At 38.4% G+C, this 24,897-nt stretch overlaps 1 protein-coding gene across 9 annotated transcripts in view; it reads left to right on the top strand.

The window, feature by feature from the left end:
- TNS3 (tensin 3) overlaps window positions 1-24,897 on the top strand; it is a 242,930-nt gene that overhangs the window by 120,160 nt on the left and 97,873 nt on the right. For 8 of the 9 annotated variants that reach the window (XM_052794721.1, XM_052794645.1, XM_052794483.1 and 5 more), the window contains 10 exons: window positions 4,101-4,151; window positions 5,403-5,525; window positions 7,035-7,099; window positions 10,146-10,229; window positions 14,879-14,991; window positions 16,125-16,185; window positions 16,326-16,401; window positions 20,192-20,321; window positions 21,309-21,374; window positions 24,093-24,197. In XM_052794721.1, the coding sequence (XP_052650681.1) occupies window positions 4,101-4,151; window positions 5,403-5,525; window positions 7,035-7,099; window positions 10,146-10,229; window positions 14,879-14,991; window positions 16,125-16,185; window positions 16,326-16,401; window positions 20,192-20,321; window positions 21,309-21,374; window positions 24,093-24,197 (874 nt within the window). The remainder of the gene's footprint in view (window positions 1-4,100; window positions 4,152-5,402; window positions 5,526-7,034; window positions 7,100-10,145; window positions 10,230-14,878; window positions 14,992-16,124; window positions 16,186-16,325; window positions 16,402-20,191; window positions 20,322-21,308; window positions 21,375-24,092; window positions 24,198-24,897) is intronic. The other variant, XM_052794572.1, reaches the window with a different exon arrangement.

The following is a 24,897-nucleotide window of genomic DNA, read 5'->3' as shown; positions in this document are numbered from 1 at the left end:
CTGTAAACCTAGCACTGCCAAGTCCACCACTAAACCATGTCCCTAAGCACCACATCTACACGTCTTTTAAACACCTCCGGGGATGGTGACTCCACCACTTCCCTGGGCAGCCTGTTCCAGTGCTTGACAACCCTTTCGGTGATGAAATTTTTGTAATACCCAATCTAAACCTCCCCTGGTGCAACTTGAGGCTGTTCCCTCTCGTCCTTAAGTTATTGTTTTATGTTAATCATGAATTAAGAATCTCTGGATTAGACAGAGAAAAGAAAGAAATGAGAGAGATAAAATATTCCATAATACATTTGTTAGAAAATAGTTTTTAAAGTGGCCAAGAAACAGTAACGCATTGATATGTTTGCTTTCCTGCAGCGTATTTTCATTGACAGGTTCTTTCTGTGACAAATGTTTTATTTGAAAACCTAAACCTTTCATAGTAAAGAGATTTAAAGGATAGAACAAAGCATCCTTTTATTCCCCCCCCCCAAATTCTCTTGCTTAGAAAGGAATGCATATGTTATTGCAAGATTCAAAGGCTTGATTCCAAGTGAATGCTGGTTTACACCACTACTTTCAAAATGCACGCAGCGCAGACATCTGTCAAAAAGCAAAAACAGTTTAAAGGACACAATTTCTGTGTCAACTGAAAAATTCAGTTTGCAAAAATAAATTCACCATTATGTTACCATTTTGATCAACTTCATCAGTAATGTATTTGTCATGCTATTTTGACTAAAAAGTTTGCCATGCATTGCGTTTGTAGGAGAGGAGTAATGCTCAATTGTTCAGATATTTTGAGCTTTTAACCAAAAAAAATCCATTATAAGCTTGTCTGTATACTTATGCTCATTTCCTAAAACTGAATGTTTTGGTGTTTAAAACAGATAAATATTTATGTTTTTTGCAGTGCCTCTAACAAGTTTTATTGCAGTGATTATTACTTACGGTTGTCAAAGCAGTTCTCTTGATGTTGATTTACAGCAGTGAAAAATGAGGAAGCTACCTTATTTCTGTCAGCTCCTGTACTAGTGTGCTGCAGTTATGTTTTTGTATCCACAGTGACTGAAAGGTAATCAAGTTTTTTTCAGGAGCAAACTATTCTAAATTAGCTCATTAGTTAGAGAGGTGTCTACGGAGGGGCGTACAGAGCAGCTGATGAACAGTAACTCGTTTATGTCATAGGCGTTAGGAATCTGACAGTAAACACGATTGTCTAACTTCATGGTCAGTTCTTTTTTAAAAGTGAAACAAACCCCAAACCCACTGCTACAATTTATAAAAAATATTTCGGTGGTTACACTGTAGTCTTAGCATATACATATTTGTTACTAGGTTAGACTAATGTAACTACTGTGCATTTTCTTGGTCTTGCATATGTAAATGATATGGTAATGCTTGTGTGGTGGTGTTGCTTTACTAGTTGGAACTATTTGTTAATTTTAGTTTATGTCGTGTTTTGGCCACCTTCTCTTTTCCCTGCTCTTTACGCAGCACAAGGCTACCACTGTTTTCAGTTTGGTCTCACCTGGTAGAAGAGTTTTGCCTGCCTGCTCTCCCAGTCTCTCCTCCTTAATGGAACGGGCTGTAGGCTGGTGAATTGTTCCCCAGTCAGTACTTTGTGTCATATGACCACAGTACATCTTTTGCTTTCCAAAATTGCCAGCTAGATGCTGTTTGTTTCTGTCCTTTGTCATTAGATTCTGTATTTCTGGTCATCTGATTAAGGAGCAGACAAAATCTAAGTCCCTTTAATACCTTTATCAAGGTTTCTTCTCCAGCTCAATGTTCTCATTTTTTTTTTTCTGTGGTGTTGCTGAGCATTCAGCTGAGTGGGAGAATTAATATTGTCTTAATAGTATGAGTTAACTTCCCAGTTCAGGATAAAATCATATGGGAAGGGGGAGGGGGATGTTTCCTCTCTGATGTGTATAAGAAAGAAGGGTTTCTTTTTTTCCCACTTCTTTTATCTTCATTTTTATTCTTTAGATGAGGTCCTAAAATTTAGGGCAAAAACATTTAAGTTTCATAGAACTAAAGGCTAATGCTCCTCTTTCTTATAGCAAAATATAAGTAAGTAGACCTAGGATATGCCAAAAAGGGCCTAAAAAGGATGCAGTTAACCATCTATTTATAGCATGTGCTTCTCTTCAAAGACTTCTGCGACCTCTTGTTTTGTTGTTGTATGTGAAATGTTGGTTCCTGTACCTTCTGGTTTCTATTCTGCACTGATAGGACTCCTGGAGTATCTCAGTTTGATCTCTACTCTATAGCTTGACAGGGACTTGGGTGCAACAGCGTCTTCAGTTTGGCATCTCATCCAGCAGTGACAAATACCCATCACGAACAGGGCCATATCCTGACATACAGGAATTTTAAACTGATCTTACATATAAATACGACAAGAAAGATGAATAAAATAAAGTTCTTGCCAAATAGCACTTTTTTTCTATGCAAAATTTTAGGTAATTCATCTCTTAACACAGCTTTAACACTAATGTTAAGAATTCTGTACTGAGAAGTACAACTCTCCACTAAATTGTTTTGCAAATATTAAGACTGCTAGAAAATTACAGACATTTCATTTGTATAAGACACTTCTGGTTTCATTCCTGTTAAATTATAGTTGGTGTTTCTGGAAGGATAATAACTATAGTCTTAATTGCAAATGTTGATACATCATCCTGATCCAAAATAATATGGACAGTGCACATATGAATTTTTGATTGCCATTTAGCTCTTCAGCAGTAATCCGTTTAAAATGCAAACCATATATTGGACTAAAGACCATGTTCTCATCATATAAAGATGTTTTATGCTTTCTTTTGGGGTTTGAGGTCAATAAAAGTTGCATATACCCTTTATGGACAATATGATGTGTAATTCCAGAATCTTAATGCAGCTTAAAATAGAAGCTATTTTCTGGCGTGCCTTGTTAATTTTGGGGTTTCTTCATTCTCTGGATTAATTTCTTGTTCAAAAAGTATACTTTTTCCTAAAGAGAGTATAATGCCTTCCTGCTTCCACTGTGTCCATGGTGGGGTTGCACATTCAACTTAAATAAGTACCCCATCAGTGAGCAGCAGGCACCAGCTCTGGAAGCGAAATGATGTAGTTTCTGTAGCCTGTTCAGTTCTTGGCTTCTTTGCTCAGACTGCTGCTGAGAGTGCTGGTTATGCCGAATGGGATGATATGCTTCAGAAAAGGGTTCTTAAATTGTCCTTGGGTAGTAGTAAACTGTATAATGGACTTACCCCTCATATTTACTGTTTTTCATATTTATGGTCCGTTTATCCCATTCTGGCAGTGTAATGAGACTTTTTAAATGATTATGAATATTATCTGTACTTAACTCATTGTGATGTGAAATAGCCACATGATGAAAGAGAATCTGCCTCTGGAGCATTGTTTCAGTTGTTGAGTATTGATATTTCAGCTTTTTGTTATTGATTGATACTGTTTTAAAGTAATTCCTAATGAAAGAGTCAGATATACTTGTACACATTGCTTTATTTTTATTTTTATTTATGTTCATTTAGCAGTCTATCTCTCTAACTGTTCCTTATTAAGCACTAAGTGTATGATAACTTACTGTCTAATGAGCTAGCAGAAGAGTTGGAAGATCTCACAGGCTAAGTTATAGTTAAATAGCTATGCCACATCTTCCCTGCAAAATTTTGACAGACCAATATTTTCTTGCCAGGCACTCAAATTCAATTGTTTAAGACTGTACCACCCTCCCAGGCTTTTCTTTGTTAATTCTAATGCTGTGCAGTTATTTTGCATGGTGCCCAGGTCTCTCAGTATACCTCTGACTAAAATAAAGCCATGTGAAATAAATAAAATGTAGCAGAATTTTAATTGTCCTTTTTCAAAATGTGCCTTTAGTTTCATCTTTAGTTTCATTGTATGATAACTGAATACCTAAAATACATTTGCTAGTGCTACCTGACTTCAAATGTTAATTTAGTTTAGTAAAACAGTAGGCAAACCTGAAGCCTTACCACTCTAGTTTCTTGTAATTATCATGTGTTTCAAATACAGCTATTTACTACATAAATTATGAAGTCTTGATGGTTGATACTTTTTTCTTTCTTTCTGAACAGGTGTTAAACCTCTCTGAAAAGAGATACGACCTTGCCAAGCTTAACCCAAAGGTATTGGTTGTCTTCCATAACATACTTCTCTTTCTAGTGCTAAATACAATTTAAATGGCCTGATAAGCCCTGAAGCGATGCAAGCGTTGAGACACAGAGTAAAAGAACTTTTGGAAGATGATAAAAAACCCCACATGCATCCCTCTTTATTTTTTCCGAAGTTCTGTTTTGTGTCTGTTAGGTCTGTGCTTTACATAGCTGTTCCTGTTGTTTCTTAGACTTTGCACACAGGACCTGAAGCCCCTTGTGACTACTGAAAAATTCCTATTGAGTGACATAAATTTTACTCCCAAGTATACTTCCTTTGTGCAGTCACAGGATACTAGGGGTTATATACTGCAACGTACAGTCTGATAGCTCAAGCTAGTGAACTCGGTTCAGATATAGGCTTCCCTTTTTTACTGTTTTCTCATAGTTGCTTCCCTGCACAATAGAGACGTAAGGAAGGGAGCTATCGATGTCTGTCTTTTGCTCCTCCTCACCAAGTGTTGTATTTGTTTGTTGTAAAAAATGATATGCAGGTACTTTTCAGCAGGTATTGTAAGGCCAGTATAGCACAGGTGTGTACTTGTAGCAGTAGATTTACAGGGATACGTGCTACCTGAGGAAAATATTAGAAGAACTCTTAATTTTGACCTTTTGAATGCTTTATTAATCGTGAAGGATTTAAGTTGCTCATGGTGACTGGTTTTGCTAGGGTTAACGTATTATATGCATACGATAATGATAGGTTGAGTAAACAGTATTATATAGTGACTAAAGTTGAATAGAAAAAAGGAACAAGGTTTTGAGACGTCACATCTGTTGCACATGAAGGAAATAAATTGCAAATCACAAAATACTGGACCAGGCCAGTTAACATTCTTTGTTCTAATTTTGACCTCCTAAATATTTTACTGTTATAAAATACCTGAATTTCTAATTGAAAATTCTTTAAGAAATCAAGATTGTCAGAAGTGTTGTCACTTGTGAGTGGTTGGTGGGTTTTGGGGGGAGTTTGTTTTTTGTTTGTTTGGGTTTTGTTTGTTTTTATAAAAGTACTAGTATCTTAAAAAAACAAACAAATGCCCTTCTTCTGCTTAAGAGACCTGTAAGCATAGTTTAGTTACATCATGGCATTTGAATGACATGATTATCCGGGGTTGGAAAAAATGTGGAGAGTCTGCACCCTCACAGTTATTTGAAGACAGATTTTAATATGCAGTATTAGGATCAAAGTGTCTTTTGTGAATGTTACTCGTTTAATTGCAGATTATGGATGTGGGGTGGCCTGATCTCCATGCTCCGCCGCTCGATAAGGTGTGCACCATCTGCAAGGCTATGGAGTCGTGGCTGAACAATGATCCTCAACATGTGGTGGTGATCCATTGCAGAGTAAGTGAGCTTTGTGCATACACGTCATCTATCAGTTTGTATTCGTTTTAAAAAACCTTGTCCTTTATTCTTACTCATTTTAAAAAATAAAAAAAGAAGTTTGCTCTGTTTTCGGTTTTGGAAACTGTGCCAAATCTTCAGTTGATTTAAGTAGGCTTAAATCCACTGACCCTGCATTCTTGTAACACACTGCTTTTTTTATGATAACTAAGGTTCTAGCCTCTGCTCTGGGTATAGCATGCAGTGATGTTAGTTCACTTCCTTCAAAGGTCAGTGCTACTTCTGTGAGAGTATTTAGAAGCTTGAGGTTTTTCCAGCTCAGTAGCAAACTCTTTAGAAGCTTTTCATGTTTCGTGACATTCATGGATTTTGTTGCGGAATAAGGATAGGCAACATATCACAGATCATCCCTTTAGACTGCCTTATGGTTGTAGGAAATGAGGGCGTTAAGTACCTCCTCGGTATTTCTGATAGGTTCTAACTGCTGGCATCATTGCAGTGCCTTACAGCAAAGCTACCATTGTGCAGTGTTACTTCTTCTCCTTACTTGCTCATGATGAAGAGAAATAAAGAAAAGCCTGAATTAAATAGATAAAATGAATTCAGAACTGAGTTGGTAGCTGTGCTGGTGACACTCGAGGCAAATCTGTCTCTCTTACTGGCGGATGTTACTCTAAACAGAATGAGGGTGATAATGGGACCAAAACTTCTCTTTAAGTCAGGTTGTATAGTCCCGAGTCCTGAATTGTTTGCAGGGAGAATGCCATGATTGCATGAAACGCTATTGAGTTCTTACTAGTTGCAGGACTGCAGCCAGGAGAATGGCCCATACATAGGAGAAAAGAAGAGGGGGCAAATTATTCTTAGGTATTTTATATACAAATTGGTGGTGCATATTGTTGATTATTGCCTTTTGGTAATGACTTTAAAGTTTCCAGCCACGAAGATAGACACAGCAACTTGTATCAGCTGAGACACTGAAATTGTTTTGGAATCTGTGAGAATTACTGCTTAGTAAATTGTACTGAATTTATGTCATACGTAGTAGTTGTTATAAATCTCAGGCGCTGGGGAGGTAACAATGCCCAAACCTGTCGGAAACTCATATGCTTTCCAAAATAGGTATTTTATAGTATTTCATGCCAGAAAATTGCAACATTGTCTAGACTTGTCTTGAATGATCTCTGGAAAAAGTAATATAAAATTAGGATAGGTGATACAGTGTTTCTATTACTGGTCAAGATTATTTTCTTTTAATAATTTCCTCTCAGTAAGACTTGACAGGCACGCACGTAGAAATCCTACTTTGTGGTTTTTATGTCACTTGTCAGCCAGCTTGCATAGATAGACAGGCTGCTGCCCATCATTACCACAATTCCAACAACACAGGAGATGCATAAGCAAAAGGACTCTCTGAATCTCCTGTCTTAAAGTTTTGTTTCGTATGGGTCTTAAAATAATGCCCAATAATGTAATAAATAAGTTATCATTCCCTTTTTCCTAATACAGGGAGGAAAAGGAAGGATAGGCGTAGTCATATCATCATACATGCACTTCACCAATGTTTCTGCAAGGTAAGTTGTGAATAATGCATATTGTGTTTTTTACAATTAAGGAAACCTCAGAAAAAGATGCCTTTTAATTGTAGTACTGTTTGTCACCTTACTGTTTGTCAGTTAAGGTTTGTCAGGTTTTCTTCTCAAAGAGTCTTGGAGCGTGTCTTAAAACAGCTTGCTTTCATGACAGAGTTTTCTTGTGGTCCTGCTTTCAGCAGGAGGTTGCACTAGGTGACACCCCAAGGCCCCTTCTAATCCGAGATATTCAGTGATTCTGCAGAAAAATTCTCTAAGGGGTCTTTTGAGATGAATGAAGAAATGTGTAAGAAACAATTTTTATATAATGATACCACCTTTATTCTATTAAACCCATCTATTTGCCACATCCATCAAGTTGCCTCTCTTGAATCAATATACTATTCCTAAAGTAGTTAAGGAAAAGAGTTATTAGAATCTGGAATCAGTATTTGAATAGGGAATTCCTAGACATTGATCAAAGTGCAGAATGCAGTTTAAGAAATAATCTAGACTTTTATCTTGCAGTCAGTTCAAACAATAGGTGTCTGAGTACTTGGTTTTAATTTTTTCTTTTAGAGTGCTCAAATTATGAAATGACAGTTGACAATTTATGTCGACAAAGATAAAAATGGATAAATGGTCTCAAAAGGATGAAATGTGTTTTGTTTGGGGTTTTTTGTTTGGTTTTTAAGCAAACTGTTTTCCCTTGGTCTCATATATATACATACATAAATGTATTAAAATGCCCTGTAAAGGCCATGGTTAAATCAAATTTAACCGGTTCTGAATTCACACCAGTCTGTCAGTAATGGATTTGATCCAACACTGTAGTGGATGAAGTCCTGAATCACTATAGGCTGATGGCAAATTACTAATGGATTTCAGTAAAACCAGCATCTCAGAAAATAATCTGTGTTCACTCTCGTAAGCCTGATCAACAGGTAATTGTAGACTAAGAAATTAAGTGCATTATACGCACTAATATGTGCTGAAAAAATAAATACTTATATCTTCAAGTAGTAATTGGGACAGTGATTGCCACAATTCTATAATATTTTGTTGACAAGTATTGCGAATGACAAAATCTGTCAAGTGGGGCTAGTACAGTACTGTGTTGTGATCTCAGTGTTGCAATATAGTGCCATCCTTAAAGGTGGTACCTGGCTATAAATACATTTTAGTAATGCCATAACAGAGCACCACCTGGATATGATTGTAAAGCCCAGTGATGAAAGGTGTCATCTTTTACCCCAAACAAATTCAGGATTCCTCCGGTGAGGTTGCAGGGGATGTTTGGAATGTTTGCAGAGTGAGTTTGGAAGCCCTTCTTTAAATTTCTGGATATCTGTCAGCTACTATCCAAACCTGAACTTTTCTGTGTAAGAATGAGGTTGGGGAAGTTTCCTACCTAGGATTTGTATATCCCTAGCATTATCAAGACTCTTCAAAACGCTACAGGGCAACCTCACAGAAGCAGAAATTACTGCAGGTGCTGCTGTTGAGGGTGCCAGCTGCTGTGTCAGAAATGGCACTCAGAAGACTTTGAGGATGTTCACGCTAAATAAAGTTCCTACTTCTCAGCATGCAAATGCCAAAAAATCTAGGCTTAGTGAAAAAGCCTTATGATGCAACCCCCTTTTGGTTATACGTTATAAATATCTGATTTTCTCATTTAGGAAGGAATAATGTGCTGTCATATTTAATGAGGGCAAACAGAGCTCTTTGTAATAGTTGGTAAACTCTGTTTTAACAGGTGAAGTACTAGCAGTCTCTGGCCAGTTATGAGTGGGTTGCCTAAATTCTGGGTGGTAGTGTGGGTGAAGATGTATGAAGATGTATGATGGGTTGGGTAAAGAAGAGGGGTTTTAGGTCAAGGATATTCTAAGCACACACTATGTAATCTTTGACATCTATGAAGAAAAGGCATAACTTCACAGCCCAATCCAGCACCCTGTCAAGACAATTGGTAACTTCTGATTAATTTTTAGAAAAGGTATAATTCTGTTTTTAGCCTGATATGCATATGTATATTTTGCACATTTTTTTTTCCTCAGAACTCATTTAGGTTGAACTAGATGTGGAATTTAAAGTTTGATATTCCAGAGTCTAATTATTTTGAAACTTCTGCTTTTTTTTATGTCCTGATGTTAATTAACCCTGTCAACTATATCTGTTGAGAGACACATTGGTTTTATCTGGTATACATACAACAGAATCAGCATAGCATGTTACTTGGCATATGTGATAAACAGCATTCTTACTGATTTTTGGCACTTCTGTTTCTTTTTTCTGTACCCTCTTGCCTTCTTCCGCACAGATGCAGAAGACCCACATCAGAGCCAGTCTGGGTAGAGAACGGAAGAAAATGTATTTTTCTGAATGTTGCTCCTTAATTGTGTGTTTGAAGAGTTTGTAGTTGTCTGATGCAAAACATTTCTTTTTCAAAGATTGACGCTTTTATTTTAAACATTCTCTCCCTTGGTGGCTCAGGGCACAGGAAACAAAGACCGAATGAATTTTTGACTGCTTAAATGATCCTCTAGGCTGGCATCCTTTGCACCTCATGTACTGTACTACAGTCAGAGCTAGGCAGTGGTTTTCATCTCCATAATGTTACTGCTTCTTTTTTAAAAAGAGAATAAATTTGTATTCCACAGAGAGAACTCCCCAGTGGCACTCTTAGGAAATTACGGCAAGTATCTTTCTTTTGCAGCCTGAGCTGCTTGGCATTGCTAAAGTTTATTGCATTACGACTTTAACATATTCACGTTGGAAATATGCAATCCAGTTAATTGAATAAGGGAGTAGGTGCTTTGCCTCAAGAAGGAAACTGCCTTAAGGTGTGGAATGAGAAGGTGTCAGTGGAAAAAACATTCTTGTCTGACCTGTAAATGCCAGAGTTGCGAGTTAGGTGCTTCTTTTCTTTTTCCTTCCTTTCCTTTTTTTTGCTTCCAAATATTTTGGCATATTTCAAGCAGTAACGTGCTGAATTTCCAAGATAATCCTGAACTGGAATAACATGGTATCTGTGTCTCTGTTTTGACAGTGCTGATCAGGCTCTAGACAGATTTGCTATGAAGAAATTCTTTGATGATAAAGTTTCAGCTTTAATGCAGCCATCCCAAAGAAGGTATTTAATTTGTTTCTAATTCATACCAATAAGGAATATCATCGTTATCTTCTGCCCCCATCCCTTACTCCCTCCCCTGCTATGTGAAGGCTATTTCCACAAGGTCCTCCAGTGATGCCTGAACTGTCAGCACTTTATCTTATCTTGATATTCCTTGATTGATGAGATCTCTCCTTCAGTTCCTGCACATAGCCCGAAACAGATAAGACCTTTTGTACCGCGCTGTTATCTACGTGTGTTCTTACTGCATTGTTTGTTAACAAAAAGAGATGTCACAATCTATTTCTTGATTGCTCCAAGATAATAATAAACTCATTTTTCTGTGGCATAAATGATGTGTATGGAATGTGTGTTGATTAGTGTGCAATAAAGATCTTATTACCACTTGTCTGGAGGATCTCTAGATTATGCATCTGCCCCATGTCCATGCTCGTAAATGTTTGCATTTTGCAAGTATGCATTATTCATTCTGTCTATCTGGATGTCTTACCTTTTCAGTCTGTCTGCATGAATGAGGTTGAGTTAGGACTCAAAGTAAGCAGTTTGGAAAGTGAATAGTTCTGGGGTTCGCTATTTACCTCATTTTGACAGAGGTAATGAAGGATTCAGTACCAAAAGAGATTGATATCCATCAGACAGGTAATTGTGATATAGGTAAATCTTCTTTTAGAAACATAAAATATCAACTGGATTTGATTTAGTAATTACTGTTCATTTTTGGTCTTAATCAGCATGTATACAGTAGGTTTTTTAGAAGTTGTTTAAAGGATAAGGCTTTGCTAGTGATTAAACTAGAAAAATAAGTAGTAACAACCAGCATAAGGCATTTGGTTCTGTTAATCTCTAAATAAGAAAAACTTTTCTGTTGCTTCTTGAACCCATTTGGTCACCTGCACAGCTCTTTTTCCATTTGAAAAATAGTAACACAGCATTCCATTAGACTTGAACTAAACTTTTCATAACTACAAGTTTACTGGTCTCTTTTTTTTTTTCCTTCATTTTTATGCTTGCATGTATGTGTATTGCATTTTAATAATAAGGATTTGAGAGTGGTGCCTACGAGGTAGAGAAATGTGAACCGTAGGAGCAAAAGGAAATAGATGTTGTTAATCTTCCCGTCAAGGAGCCTTATGCAGCAGGCTTATTTCCATGAGAGCCAGGCACCCTCACAGCAGCCTCAGAGTTGTGCATCAGGGCAGTTTTTACAACCGTGTTGACAGAAATCTTCAGTAGCTACTAACTTATATGCAAGCCCTAAAGCTAGAGATGAAAGAGGTGTAAATGGTGGTATCTAGCTTTCCTACCCTCTTCAAGGACACTTGCTTAATTCTTCTGGGGCGGGGAAGTCTCGGAGAGACTCAGTTCACCTCCTGACTGATGGAATTAGCACCTTTGCTCAATAGTACTGAACCTGAGCTGCCCTTACGGTCTTCCAGGCGCAGGCGCGTGCAGGTACTTTGGAGCATGTCACTCGCCGTGAGAACAGCGGAGGTTCTCCAAACCGTCCGCCAGAACCGTTCTCCTCCTCAACCTCTCCTTTCCTACCTTTGCCTGGCCTGGCAGTGGGTACTAATCCTATTGCAGAGAAAGGAAAACCAACTCTGTAATATTTGTGGGCAATTTTATATTCCTTTTTTGATCCCGTTTTGGTCAGTTAGTGGCCTGAATCACCTTTTTAATGTGCTTTTTCTCTGAAACCATTCATGGATAATTAATTACTGATGTCCTTGTTAAAATCCAGTTGATGTATAAACGGGTATAATTTAGGTGAATATCAAAATTATAAAATTTGAAAATACACGCATTATTTGTATTTTGAAACTTTTTCTCCACTAGGTTTTGTCCAGAAAAAAATATATTGTGGCCATTAAGCGTGTCAGTCCTGAAAATAATCACTTAACTTTTCCTCACTGCTGGTTGCATGCTGTAACAGTGGCAAGAAAAGCAACCACGGACCAGATCTCTTATTCCGAATCCATTCTGACAGTACTTAAAAGGGATACTTATTCTCAGATAAGCAGTTGAAGGTTTGCCTGAATAAGAAGCGCAGATACAGACCCTTCATATTTAGAAATTTCTCATAAACCTTCAGGATAAATCTTTGAACATGCTTTTCAAAAAATAAGCCAACTGCCTATAAGCCTCTTAAATGCACTGCCTTGAGAAAGGTGTTCAAAAATTCAGTCAAATTTTTGGAATAATTAAAAACGGGTAGTGGTAGAGAGGAAATGTTCAGACTGAGAGGTCACTGACAAAATATTTTTTGTCACGTACGTGTGACAATTTGTAAATTTGCGCTTTTGATGTACCAAATATTTTCAGAAAGACTGAAGGAGGAAACCAAAAAGCAAAGTTGTTTGTATTAACATTTCAAAATAAAGTGAGCTTTGCTAGCTGTCTATAAAATGAAACCTATTTTAAACCACCACAACCTCTCAGCCTGACCTCGGTACCGGGAAAGATTATGGAATGGTTTGTTTTGAAAGCACTCACATGGCGAGTCCAGGATAAGAGGGGGGTCGGGGCCCAGCCAGCATGGGTTTACGAAAGGCAGGTCCTGCTTGGCCAACCTGATCTCCTTCTATGACCAGGTGACCCGCCTAGTGGGTGAGGGAAAGGCTGTCGATGTTATTTTCCTAGACTTCAGCAAGGCCTTTGACACTGTCTCTCATGGCATACTCCTTGAGAAGCTGGCGTCTCGTGGCCTGGATAAGTGCAGTATTCACTGGGTGAAAAACTAGCTGGATGGCCGAGCCCAGAGGGTCGTGGTGAATGGGGTGAAATCCAGTTGGCGGCGGGTCACGAGTGGTGTTCCCCAGGGCTCGGTGTTGGGCCCTGTTCTGTTTAATATCTTTATTGATGATTTGGATGAGGGGATTGAGTGCACCCTCAGCAAGTTTGCAGACAACACCAAGTTGGGAGGCAGGGTCAGTCTGCTTGAGGGTAGGGAGGCTCTACAAAGAGATCTGGACAGGCTGGATCGATGGGCTGAGGCCAATCGTATGAGGTTCAACAAGGCCAAGTGCCAGGTCCTGCACTTGGGTCACAGCAACCCCACGCAGCGCTACAGGCTTGGGGAAGAGCGGCTGGAAAGCTGCCTGGCAGAGAAAGACCTGGGGGTGCTGGTCGACAGCCGGCTGAATATGAGCCAGCAGTGTGCCCAGGTGGCCAAGAAGGCCAACGGCATCCTGGCCTGTATCAGGAACAGTGTGGCCAGCAGGAGCAGGGAGGTGGTTGTTCCCCTGTACTGGGCACTGGTGAGGCCGCACCTCGAGTCCTGTGTTCAGTTTTGGGCCCCTCACTGCAGGAAAGACATGGAGGGGCTGGAGCGTGTCCAGAGAAGGGCAACCGAGCTGGTGAGGGGCCTGGAGCACAAGTCTGATGAGGAGCGGCTGAGGGAGCTGGGGTTGTTCAGTCTAGAAAAGAGGAGGCTGAGGGGAGACCTTATCGCTCTCTACAACTGCCTGAAAGGGGATTGTAGTGAGGAGGGTGTTGGTCTCTTCTGTCAGGTGTCTGGAGATAGGACAAGAGGAAATGGCCTCAAGTTGAGGCAAGGGAGATTTAGGTTAGATATTATGAAAAATTTTTTTACTGAGAGGGTTGTCAAACATTGGAATGGGCTGCCCAGGGAAGTGGTTGAGTCACCATCCCTGGAGGTATTCAAAAAGCGAGTGGACAGGGTACTCCAGGGCATGGTTTAGGGGGCATGGTTAATGGTTGGACTTGATGATCTTGAAGGTTTTTTCCAACCAAAATGATTCTATGATTCTATGAACCCCTGTTCTGGGGTAGTAAAGCTGTCGTTGTTGGGCAGGATGTCTTTAGTTGTGGTGTTACTGGCAGCATGCAGTAAGGGATCAGTTAATTTGATCTGTGTGTAAAGGGGGAAAAAGAGGCGATATTCTTTTTCCTGTACATTCCTAAGAGTGAAGTTAAATGAAGGCCGTGTCATGGGCATGGAAGAAAAAGGGACTCAAAGCCAGTAGAGAAATTAAAGGACACCGATTTCCCTTGGTTATTTAAGAAGATAGGAAGAATTTGTTTAACACACACTGCAGTGATGTTCACTTGCATGTACTTGCTCATGAGCTTGTGACCAAACTGGGTATTAAATAGCAGAAATAGGACGACTTTCTCGTTGCTTTGTTAGTTTTCCTCTGTTTGGTACTGAATGAGATCACTTCTCGTTATGAAGATGTTATTTGCCTGCATTGGCCTTAACGCTAAGTTTTCTGACCAAGGGCACTTCTTGCTCTTGTTTTAATGAAGTGCGCTTCACTGTAGATGGAGTGCGACCCATGTCATGCTGCTGTGAAAGCCAACTGAGACCTTCAGTTGGAACTAGAAATATATACCAAAATGATTGACTTTACTGTCTCTGCTAGTTTCTTTCTTGCTTAGAGCAGTGATGTAAATAACTAAAAGGAAGACATCAACAATAGCCACATAACAGCCATGGATTTAATAAAGTGGTAAATTAAAGTGTCTTTTCATGCTGTTTTGCGAAGATTATTCTTTTGGAGTTGCGTGTAATGTCACAATATTATTCAGTACCCGTGGCCTAGAAATATTAGTGTGTAAAGAATGTATTTCCCTGATACGGTTGCATTACTGGTTTTATCTAATTCAGATAAACTTTGTATTTTTAGATACGTGCAATTCTTAAGTGGCCTTCTATCTGGATCTGTGAAAATGAATGCAACCCCTCTTTTCCTGCACTATGTTATCCTTCATGGCATCCCAAGCTTTGATGCTGGGGGAGGTAAAGTACCTAACTTTTCCTATCGAAGTGTAGGCTCAAAGTCTTGTTTCATTTTGGAGCTTTCTAGAAAGCCTGCGTGAATCTCAAAGTAGAGTTGATGCTCCTCGATAGCAGTCCAAATGTTCCAGAAAAACATGAACCAGAAGAAGAGAATCCTAAGAGTGAAAATTACAGCAGGTGAAATAAAATTCTTGTCCTTTGTTAAATGAAGAGTTGATGCTATTCATGTCTGCCTAGTTTCTGAACAGTTGTGATCCCAGTCCCTGGAAAAGAGCTGAGAACCTGGTCAGGTTTCAGAGTAATTTCCTCCTTGCTTAGGAGATAAACATAATCAGAAATACAATCTCTTTTCTGTTTTGAGATTGGATTTTCTGTAGAAAAGCCATTTGGATATGGTGTGCTTCTAAGGTGGCCTGCCATAATAAGTGGCTTTAAAATTAAAATGCTAAACCAACATGTTGTGCTAGAGTATGATAAAGGAGCGTAACTGTACTTTTATCATCTGAGAGTTAAATAGCACCCGTCTTTTGAAATGTCATCAGCATGAATTTGCAATGCTGCATTCTCGTTGTTTAATCTGGTTTTATGTCTAAAACAACTACTTCGATAAAGACAAGGTATTGTTTGTTGTAGTAAGAAATTTAAGGGACTCACTAGTTTTGAAAGAAAACTGTAGATCAAATATTTTGTTTAATTTTGAAAATTCTTTTTATTTTGTTCTGGGGTTTGGTGGTTTGGTTTGGTTTGGGTTTTTTTGGCCATTCTCTTTTTTCCCCTTAATAATTTTGTTTTCCTGCAGAAAAAGTGGGCAGGCAGGCAGACAGACATTTTATAAGGAGCAGTGTTCCGTCTTTCTTTCCTTACTGGAATCCTTTAAAATTCCTTCCTCCCCAATTCAGAACTACTCTGAACATCAGGAAAAAATTACTTTTTCATAAAATATAATCAAACACTTTGAGGGGGGAAATGAATCTGTCAAAGCCAGTTTTGCTTTGACGGCTATTTTGACAGTCAACATTATGCCACTTGTGTGCCACTTCGCTCAGTCTGGATGTGCGTGAAGCTTCCTAGTTGTAATATTTAGATAAAGGAAAATAATTACAAAACAGTCTTTTCTCTTGACTTCTTTTCAGCTTGCCGGCCTTTTTTGAAGTTATACCAGGCTATGCAACCAGTTTATACATCTGGAATATAGTAAGTTGTAAGCAGTTTCCTTTACATTTGAATCCAGGTTTTAATTCTCATAATTGCAGAATTACATAGTCTTCTTTTCTTTTTTTTGTTTTTTGTTTCTTTCAACCGTAAATTTTATTTTTCTTTTCTCTCCTGTTAAGTAGCATAGGGCCAGAAAATCAAAGCCGGATCTGCATTGCTATAGACCCTGCCCAGCTTTTGAAGGGAGATATTATGGTAAGTTAATTGTATGGAATGAAAATCTAGTACTGTGCCATTTAGTTTACAGTCTCTGACCTGTTTTGCGTTCTTGTAAAAAAAATAAATTGAGCAAATGGTTGCAGACATACTACAAAATAGGTTATTAAGTTTATTTAGTCATCAACCTTGAGTTTTATAGGAATCAAAATTCCTATAAAACTCAAACTAGAAGGTTTTTAGGAGCCGAAACAATTGCTCTCAGCATTCCCATTTCATAGCATCACCAAGTACAGTAAGGCCTGTGTTGCTATTTTCTTTATAAAAATTGCTTTGGGGAGTATTTGTAGCTAGGCATTAAAATACCCTTGTCCTGTAACTTGGCAGGCAACGTGCACAATCGTAAAACTCTATGCTGTAAAGAAAATACCTAACTAATTCTGAATTGGTTTGGGACTCAAAAAGGTGTGATACCAAATAAAAGCTTTCTGATTCTACAAGCACATGCAGTATTTAGAAAGCAATCTATACGGGTTAATATAGCGTGTGTAATTCCCTGTGTGCAAAGTGTAACTATGATTGAATTGCAGCACTATCATTTTAAATCTCTCTGCTTTCTCTCTTGCTTGTCATACACAGTTATGCACAGAGAAAGTAAAGAAAGGTAGTTGCCTTTCAATTTGTTAAACTAAGAGGCCAGAAGAACATGTGGAGTGAATGGTGGGGGGAAGTACTGTCAGAAAGTATTCCTGGTCTATTGCTAGTAGGCGTCAGAATGGTTTTTTTATTTTATGTACTACTTTGAGAAATGTTGGACCTCCATGTAAGTGGTCCTTGGTATCAGATTCTGTTTGTTTTTTTTTTAAAAATAATCTTTTTTATTATCCTTCCTCCTTCTCACTTTCCTACTTCCCCTCCCTGTTCAGCTTAGTATATTGTTCTTTCTTTTTTCACTGAAAAATGGAGAAAAATAATTGAAATATACTGTTACAAATTAGTATACTCTGGAGGTTTGGGACAGTTTCAAATTCGGGAAGATTTGTTACTCATCGGAGGACTGTTGGTGCCTAAGGAAATGGAATAGATCACAAAAGAAATTGGTCTGAGACAAATTCAGTGTCTCTGAAATGTGTGTTTAACGTGAAAAATGAGCACATAACCTTTCAGTAATGCTTGCATCATTTTAAAAGAGATCAACTACATTAATCCCATGCTATTATTGGAGGTAATTCTTCTGAGCAAGGCAGCATCTTATTCAGCATGATAGTATTTCCTAAACAAAGACTTCACTTCAGTTAATTTTTTTTTTTACTATTTCTAAGCAAAAGCATCAGTGGTTTCAGGAAAAAGAAAAATCTATAGGGTGTTCCGCCTCCAACACCAAAAGGTTTAACCACTTGAAGTGCATGGGTTTAAAAAAAAATAATACACTTGCTTGTCTTTGGTTTAGAGAATTTGTTAATGCAATGTGAGTAGTATGTGTTGATACGGCACTGCCACAGCTGTTGGAAAGCTGCACTGACGTCTGTAAATGCACATAGGTATTTCCCAGTATATTACAGTGGTTGCATTAATTCCTGAATATGGCATCAGAAGGTAGTCTGAATTCAAAGTTAAGCTCAGACTTCATTGAAAGCTTATTAAGTATACTGAGCATAAAAAGATTTTTTTGGTATCCTGGGTATAGATGTACACTGTTACTGGTTGTAAGAGAGGCCAGATTTTCATGAACAATTAGAATTCTATATAAATAAGTTGTTCGGGATACGCTGAGTTAAAATTATTCAAGGCTGTTACGTTGAATTAGAAAGTAGAAAGAAGCAGGAACTGTGTAGTTATCTGAACTGACCCAGATTTAGCATTTTTATGAACACGGTTATGCAAAACTCAGTAGATTCTGAGTAAATCCAGCAACTGTGCGAAGCCAGAACTCTTGACAAGTTGGAGGATAAAATGTATTGTTCAGGTATTTAGTCTTCTGCATCTTCAGGAACTCTCATCTATGATCCACATGTAAAAATAATGTGATTGTTTAAACAGCTAAAGAAGTTAATGTTTTTAAAGCAAAATTGTGGAGGAACATACATAACCTTAAAGAGGCTCTTAATTCTATTTAATTATATTATGTGAGCAAAAAGAAGCTTGAAAAGACTTATCACAGTTATTTTCAGGCCAGTTATACATTTTGGAGCAGGTTAATTCTAATATCTCTCATCAGGGGCTCTCTTAATCCCCTTTCTGTCCATTTTTCACTTCCAGGCAAACTTGCAGGTTTCATCCTTTATGATGGTGTTTTGCGTTTACATAGAGCTGCTGGGCATAGTGGAGAATGAGCATTTACTCTTGAGTCAAGCAGTCTGTTCCCCCTACCTTATATTTCGGTAATTTAAGGCACTGACTTATGGCCGTGGTTCTAGTGTAATGATGCTGGTAGTTGTGATTGGACTAAAAGGAAATAGATCCCTTCAATAACTAGGGGTTTGTACACTGTGTTAGTTTTAGTGGGTGTAAAGCACTGTTTAAAACGAGAAGCAAATATTATTTTACCTGGTATTACCACTATGCTGTAGGGGATTCTCTTTTAAAAAACAGAAACAACCCCAAATCTTCATTTTCAGATGAAATAATGCTTACTTGCATAGAGAATCTCTCAGCCTTTATAAAGAGTTAGGAATATGTGGTTTGCGTAGAGAATACCTGAAAAAACCCATCTGTGGTATATGGGCTGAAATATTTCAGAAGTTGTCCTATGTGCTGTGTATATGGTCAGGGCTGATTAACTTCTGGAATTTAAGACATCATGAGGTTACTATAATGAAAGGTAAAGAGCAACAGCTTATGTTAGATTTTTCAAATCCCGTAGAGAGGAGAATTTCCTAACTGTGTTTTAATCCTGACTTTCAGAAGCATCCCTCTTAAACCCCTGCATCTTTCTTGTATTACTTCAGTTTGAATAACTGCTCTTCAGTTACTCAGTATTTTCTGTCTAGAATGCTTTTCTCAGTCTGCCTTTAAAAAGGTGATTTTTGTTGGGTTTTTTAATGCATTTCAGTAACATCTGCTTTATCATAAAATCCTGATATCATCAGGATAATATAAAATTTTCAGTCCTGTGACTAAGGTTACCAAAATTTTTATGTATTCCTATAAGAATGCTGAGTGGCTTTGTATTACAGTTGACTCAGAGAATTGGTAGGCAAAATATCCATAGGTCTAGTCTCAGAGAAGGTGGTGTTAGAGAGTAGGTGTATTGTGTTCGCCTTTAGCTGCTGAAATTCATACTAGGTGTTATTTTTACAGAGTTCTGTGTTGTTCTAGACAAGGTGTCAAAAATACTACCAACTTCCCACAGTAACATAAAACAAGATCCTATCATCACTAGAGTAGGTTTTTAAAAAGTCCTAAAATAGATGTAATCAGCTTGCAGGCTTGCTTCTAAAAACTCTGTATATTCTTCAGTTATTTTGAAATGGGTGTGCTGTAAGTCAGTTTTACATTAATTGGGTACCGTGAAGAAGTATGGATACAAGTCAGCATTCCAACATTGTACTGACAAATGTTGTGATTCTGAATCATAATCTACTGATTGGTGACTGATAGTGATGAAAATAGTAATTATTATTTTTACACATCCAGAAGTATCTTGCCTTGGGCCTGTATAATTTTAAAGGATTGAATAACGCATACTCTGCTTGTTACAACATCAGAGGTGTCTGCAGTAAATTGCGCTGTGGCTGCTTTACTTAGCAACTAACGCATATACACACGTTTGTTCGGATTTGTAAGAAATTACTTCCTGACATGCTTCTCTCTCTCTCTCTCTTCCTAGCTGAAGTGTTATCACAAAAAATACCGGTCAGCTACTCGTGATGTGGTTTTTCGCCTTCAGTTTCACACTGGAGCTATTCAAGGACATGGCCTGGTGTTTGGCAAAGAGGATTTGGACAATGCCAACAAAGGTACTTGCCTTCTGTGGTCGGTTGGATGCGTATGTGTGCAGGGGTGCATGTGTGTGCCTGTGCATGTGATGATCATCTTCAGGACCTGTTTTCAAAAGGATTCTTGGGGGTTTTTTTCCATCCCTATTTTTAGGGAAAGGGAGACTGCTTTGTGTTAGTTAACTCATAGCATGTAACACAGGTAAACCCCTAACGAGAAGAAAAGCTCTTCAAGCGAGTTAACCTGTCAGAATAATTCAGATACTCTTACATAGTCCTTATCACCCCCTCTCACATCTGTAAAAACAACAGACATTGGTTTAAAATGGTGACTCTGTTAGTCACCATTACAGGAAATATGATGACCTAAGCCAATCCCTTTTTTGGCTGATGAAGAGAGTCACAAAGTCCGATACTGTGTTTGTGACCTAGTCTGCTTGAGTATGGGGATCTTTTAATATGCTTCAGAATATCCAAAAATGGAGGCAAAGTTTTGAGACACATTTAAAAACATGTTGTGCTAGTCTTCGTATTATTACTTCAGTTTTATATTTATATGCAGGATTGCGACTCCCTCGCCCTACGTTAGTAGCAAACTAAAATCAAACATATTTTCCTGCAACATGTGGCTACACAAAAGTTTTGTGGTCAAGTATTGCAGTTTAGCCAATATAGGGAACAATTTTAGTTTGCTCCTGGGTGTGTTCTCCTTTAAAACCAAAGGCAGCCATGTCTATCTAGAGAGAGGTTTGGGAACTGTACATCTCTTCTGCTTTTGACTGTTCTTGGAAGTAAACAAAACTCCAACTGATGCTTATGTGGGCTTTTCTGAAGAATGTGTGGGGCAAAGAATGTGGCTCTTTTAGAAGCAAATTGCTAAATTGCAAGTGAGAACGGAAGAGTGACGAGGGTACGTGTATTAATAGCTATAGAGAATCCTGATTTCCGAGTGCCTTGGAAGTCCTTTCCTGGGAGATAGCTTGCTGAAATACTATCCTTTGTTTTCAGATGACCGTTTCCCTGATTACGGCAAAGTGGAATTAGTGTTTTCAGGAACTCCAGAGAAAATTCAAGGTGAGTATACAGAAGGAAAAATATGATTAGTTTGAAAATAAACCACACTGAAATATGTATCTTTTTAAAAACTCCTTTTTTCCTTTTTTTATTCCACTTCTTTTGTAGAAGATCTGAAGTTCAACTTTACTGTTAAAATATGTAATAGAGTTACTGGTTTAAATTTGAAAAATTTAATGAAAACTCTGCATTTACATCAGCAGGAGCGATCAGATTTTGTTTTAAAACTATACCAGAACAGTTGCTGATGACTAGTAGAAAACATTTGTGAATCAGTGTAAAACATACATAGTATAGGTAGCTTGGCCCGGCATAAGGGACAGCAGTGCCCTATCCAATAATCTTGTTTAGATGTTGTCATAACTGATTATGTTTGCAGTGGTGAAGTCTGGACTGTCTTCATTTTAGTGTAAAGGGATATAGCTATAGTTTTGTTGAAAATGCTTCTGCTCTGAAGTGGACTCGTAGGGTTTATCCTGTATGCCTCCAGAATTCTATTGTAATATGTCTAAGATCATAGATAATTATGACCTGCAATAAGAAATAGTGCAGTTTAATTCTGTTAATGGATGTGTTCTTACTCATTTTATGGTGTCCCAAAAAGTATGGATTCTGCCTGAGACTGAATGAAAACCAAATATTCTTAACTGTCTCATACATATTCCCATTCAGTGTCCTGTGAATTGCATGTTTTCCTTTTTTTTTTCCCCACCAGTTTGATCACTTAGAAACTTGTAGTAGCAGCCAGTAAGAAGTTGGATTCTGTCCAGCTGAACACGAAGATCTCACTTGCCCTGTTGGAAAGCCATATAAGAAAAACAGTTTTATAAATAAATTTGTCTAGCTTGTTCTAAACATTTCTGGATAGTAAATGCATGAAGAGAGGCCAGCTGACATGCCTGAAAAAGGATCAAAATTTTTTCAAGTCTCCCTTCCTTAGAAGGCAAATCAGAGGTGTGTTTTTTAGCAGGCTCCAAGTTGTTGCAAAGTAAGGTTCTAAGTAACTGGAAATTTGTATTCAATTGCTATCTAGAGGATTAATTGGCTAGGAAGAAGAGTTCACCTTGAAATACTTATTTACAATTTCTGCAAAATGACTTTTCCATATCTGAAAATGTTATAGAATCATAGAATAAATGCAGGGTATCTCTAGTCCATCCTCCTGCTGAAAGCAGGGTCATCTCTGAGATCGGACCAGATTGCCCAGAGCTCTGTCCAGTCAAATCTTGAAAACCTCCAAGGATGGAGACTTCACAACCTCAGTGGGCAGACTGTTCCAATGTCCGACTGTCCTCACAGTGGATTTATTTTTTCCTTATATTGACTCTAACCTTCTCTAGATTCAACTTATGCCTGTTGCTTGTTGTCCTTCCACCTTGCTCCCACCTGGCTCTGTCTGCCCCATGGCCTTGGGGGGGCTGCTGTCAGGTTCCCCCCCAAGACCATCTCATCTCCAGACTGAAGCAGCCCTGGTCCCTCAGCCTTTCCTCACAGGGCAAGTCCTTCAATCCTGACCACCCTGGTCGCCCTCCCCTGAACTTGCTTTGCTTTATTCATATCTTTCTCCTATTGTGTAGCTCGAAACTGGACACAGTATTCTAGAAAATAACTGACTGTGATACAGTTTTTAAGAAAGAATACACTTGCCAAGAGGATGAGATACCTAAATGTTTAGGTAACAAACTCCATAAATTTGCCTTGTGACAAACATCATCACAGAAACTCTCTACAGACGGCTTTTTCCTGTCTGCATAAAAAGGTACAGGACCATAGCATTCTTGTCCTTCTAATTTTAACTATCCTTGTTTTGAAAGTCACAGCGTGTGCATAACACTCTGCTACTTTAGAACAATTTACAGTAGGACTTGCTTCTACAGACACAGCCGAAGAGTTGATAACTGAGGATTTCTTTGTTCGCTAGAGGAGCAAAGGCAGAAAGCAGATTTGATTTGTATCAGTGTCAAAGCCAAGTCCAAGGTCATGAGTTCTTGATGCCTGTGCTTTGCTTTTGAATCACTGGGCCACACCTAAATTCCTCACAGTATACATTTAAAAGCTGAATATTATCTTATGCCTCATTAAGGGCACAAAAACGTGGGTTACTGCTGAAAATTCCAGGTATGTTTGGCAGAGCGTACTTAAGTGCAGCCAAACACATTGAAGGCGAGCTGCCCAGTCTCGGGGTCTGCCAGGAGCCTGGAGAGGGGATGCAAACGGTGTAGTTGGCACCGTGGGGAAACTGGGAGGGACACGGAGCGGCAGCTTTCAGCTCTCCCTATTCATCTTTAGTGGTAAGTTGCTCTGGTATCGGAATGATAATCTGTAACAGTGTCTGTCTTTATCATTCCTTTAGTACCATCTCTTTATAGATACTTGTGGTTTCATTCCAAAAAGCTATTTGTTTTATCGTGCCTAACTATAGGGCTGGGTGGATCATCTGTGTTAGTTGTGTTTAGGGGCTGATGCAAGTTATCAGAGCTACATCATAATCAAGAAGCTCAAGATAAAATTCTCTGCTTGTAATGAAACATAAATTAAGCTTTTTTTAGCTGGTTTAGATAACCTTTCTTCCCCTATTGCTGCTTGTCACATTTCAGAATATGGTATTGCAGTTTGGGGAGCAAACTTCTGTCAGAAGGCCACATGCATCTGTGCGTGTATATCATTACAAATGTGGCTATGATAATTTTTGGTCTCAAACAGATGTTTATTTTTTAGGATGTGAACACCTTCAGAATGATCATGGAGTCATAGTTGATTACAATACCTCAGACCCACTAATACGCTGGGATTCCTACGAAAATATGAGCCCTGATGGGGAAGGTGAGTAATTCGATCACATGAGACCAAGGCAAAACCTTTCGCAACTGTGCCAGAGCCTTTGCAAGGGCGGAAGGAGAGCTTATTTGCTTGAACCTAATGCCACTTCACTGATGTGTTAAGTAGCTGTCTGTCCTTCCCTATTTAGCTTTAGTGGCTCTAATGGAAAGAAAGCTGTAGTAGTTGTTTGAGAGATTCTTCTTAATGCACTGAATTGGACTGAGACACAACTGGTTGATACGAGTTACTTTATTGTTTGTAAATTTGCTCAAAAAATTTTTTGTTCTAAAGCTTCTAGTTGGAATCCTAATATAGAATTTTAAGAACAACAAAATGATGTGGTGAGTTTGTAGCCTTCAGTGCTTACTATGTTATTTGGAGTGTTGCAAGAGGTGCACTAGACTGTAAATTTACGGATAAACAAACAGCAAAGGATGTGCGTATTGCATATTTCCCCTCATAGATTTACCTGTTTCCAAATTGCCCTTTTATTTCTTAGATTTTTCTTCTGTAATCTGCTGATATATGCAGGAGTTGAAAGCCTCCAGTAGCTGCCTTCAGATTCTGACTCCAGTGTGGATGCTTTCCCAATGCTTTGCTTGAGTGAATGTTGTGCTTTTAATGGATATAGTTTTCCTGTAAGGACTCAGAATGTCACACCGGTGTCTGCACACCTCAGTGCACATGCAAGCCTGACATGCTG

The sequence above is a fragment of the Harpia harpyja genome, chromosome 1, assembly GCF_026419915.1.
Source record: "Harpia harpyja isolate bHarHar1 chromosome 1, bHarHar1 primary haplotype, whole genome shotgun sequence".
Classification (NCBI taxonomy): Eukaryota; Metazoa; Chordata; class Aves; order Accipitriformes; family Accipitridae; genus Harpia; species Harpia harpyja.
Note: the sequence above shows the minus strand (reverse complement) of the source record. Positions and strands in the feature narration are given on the sequence as shown.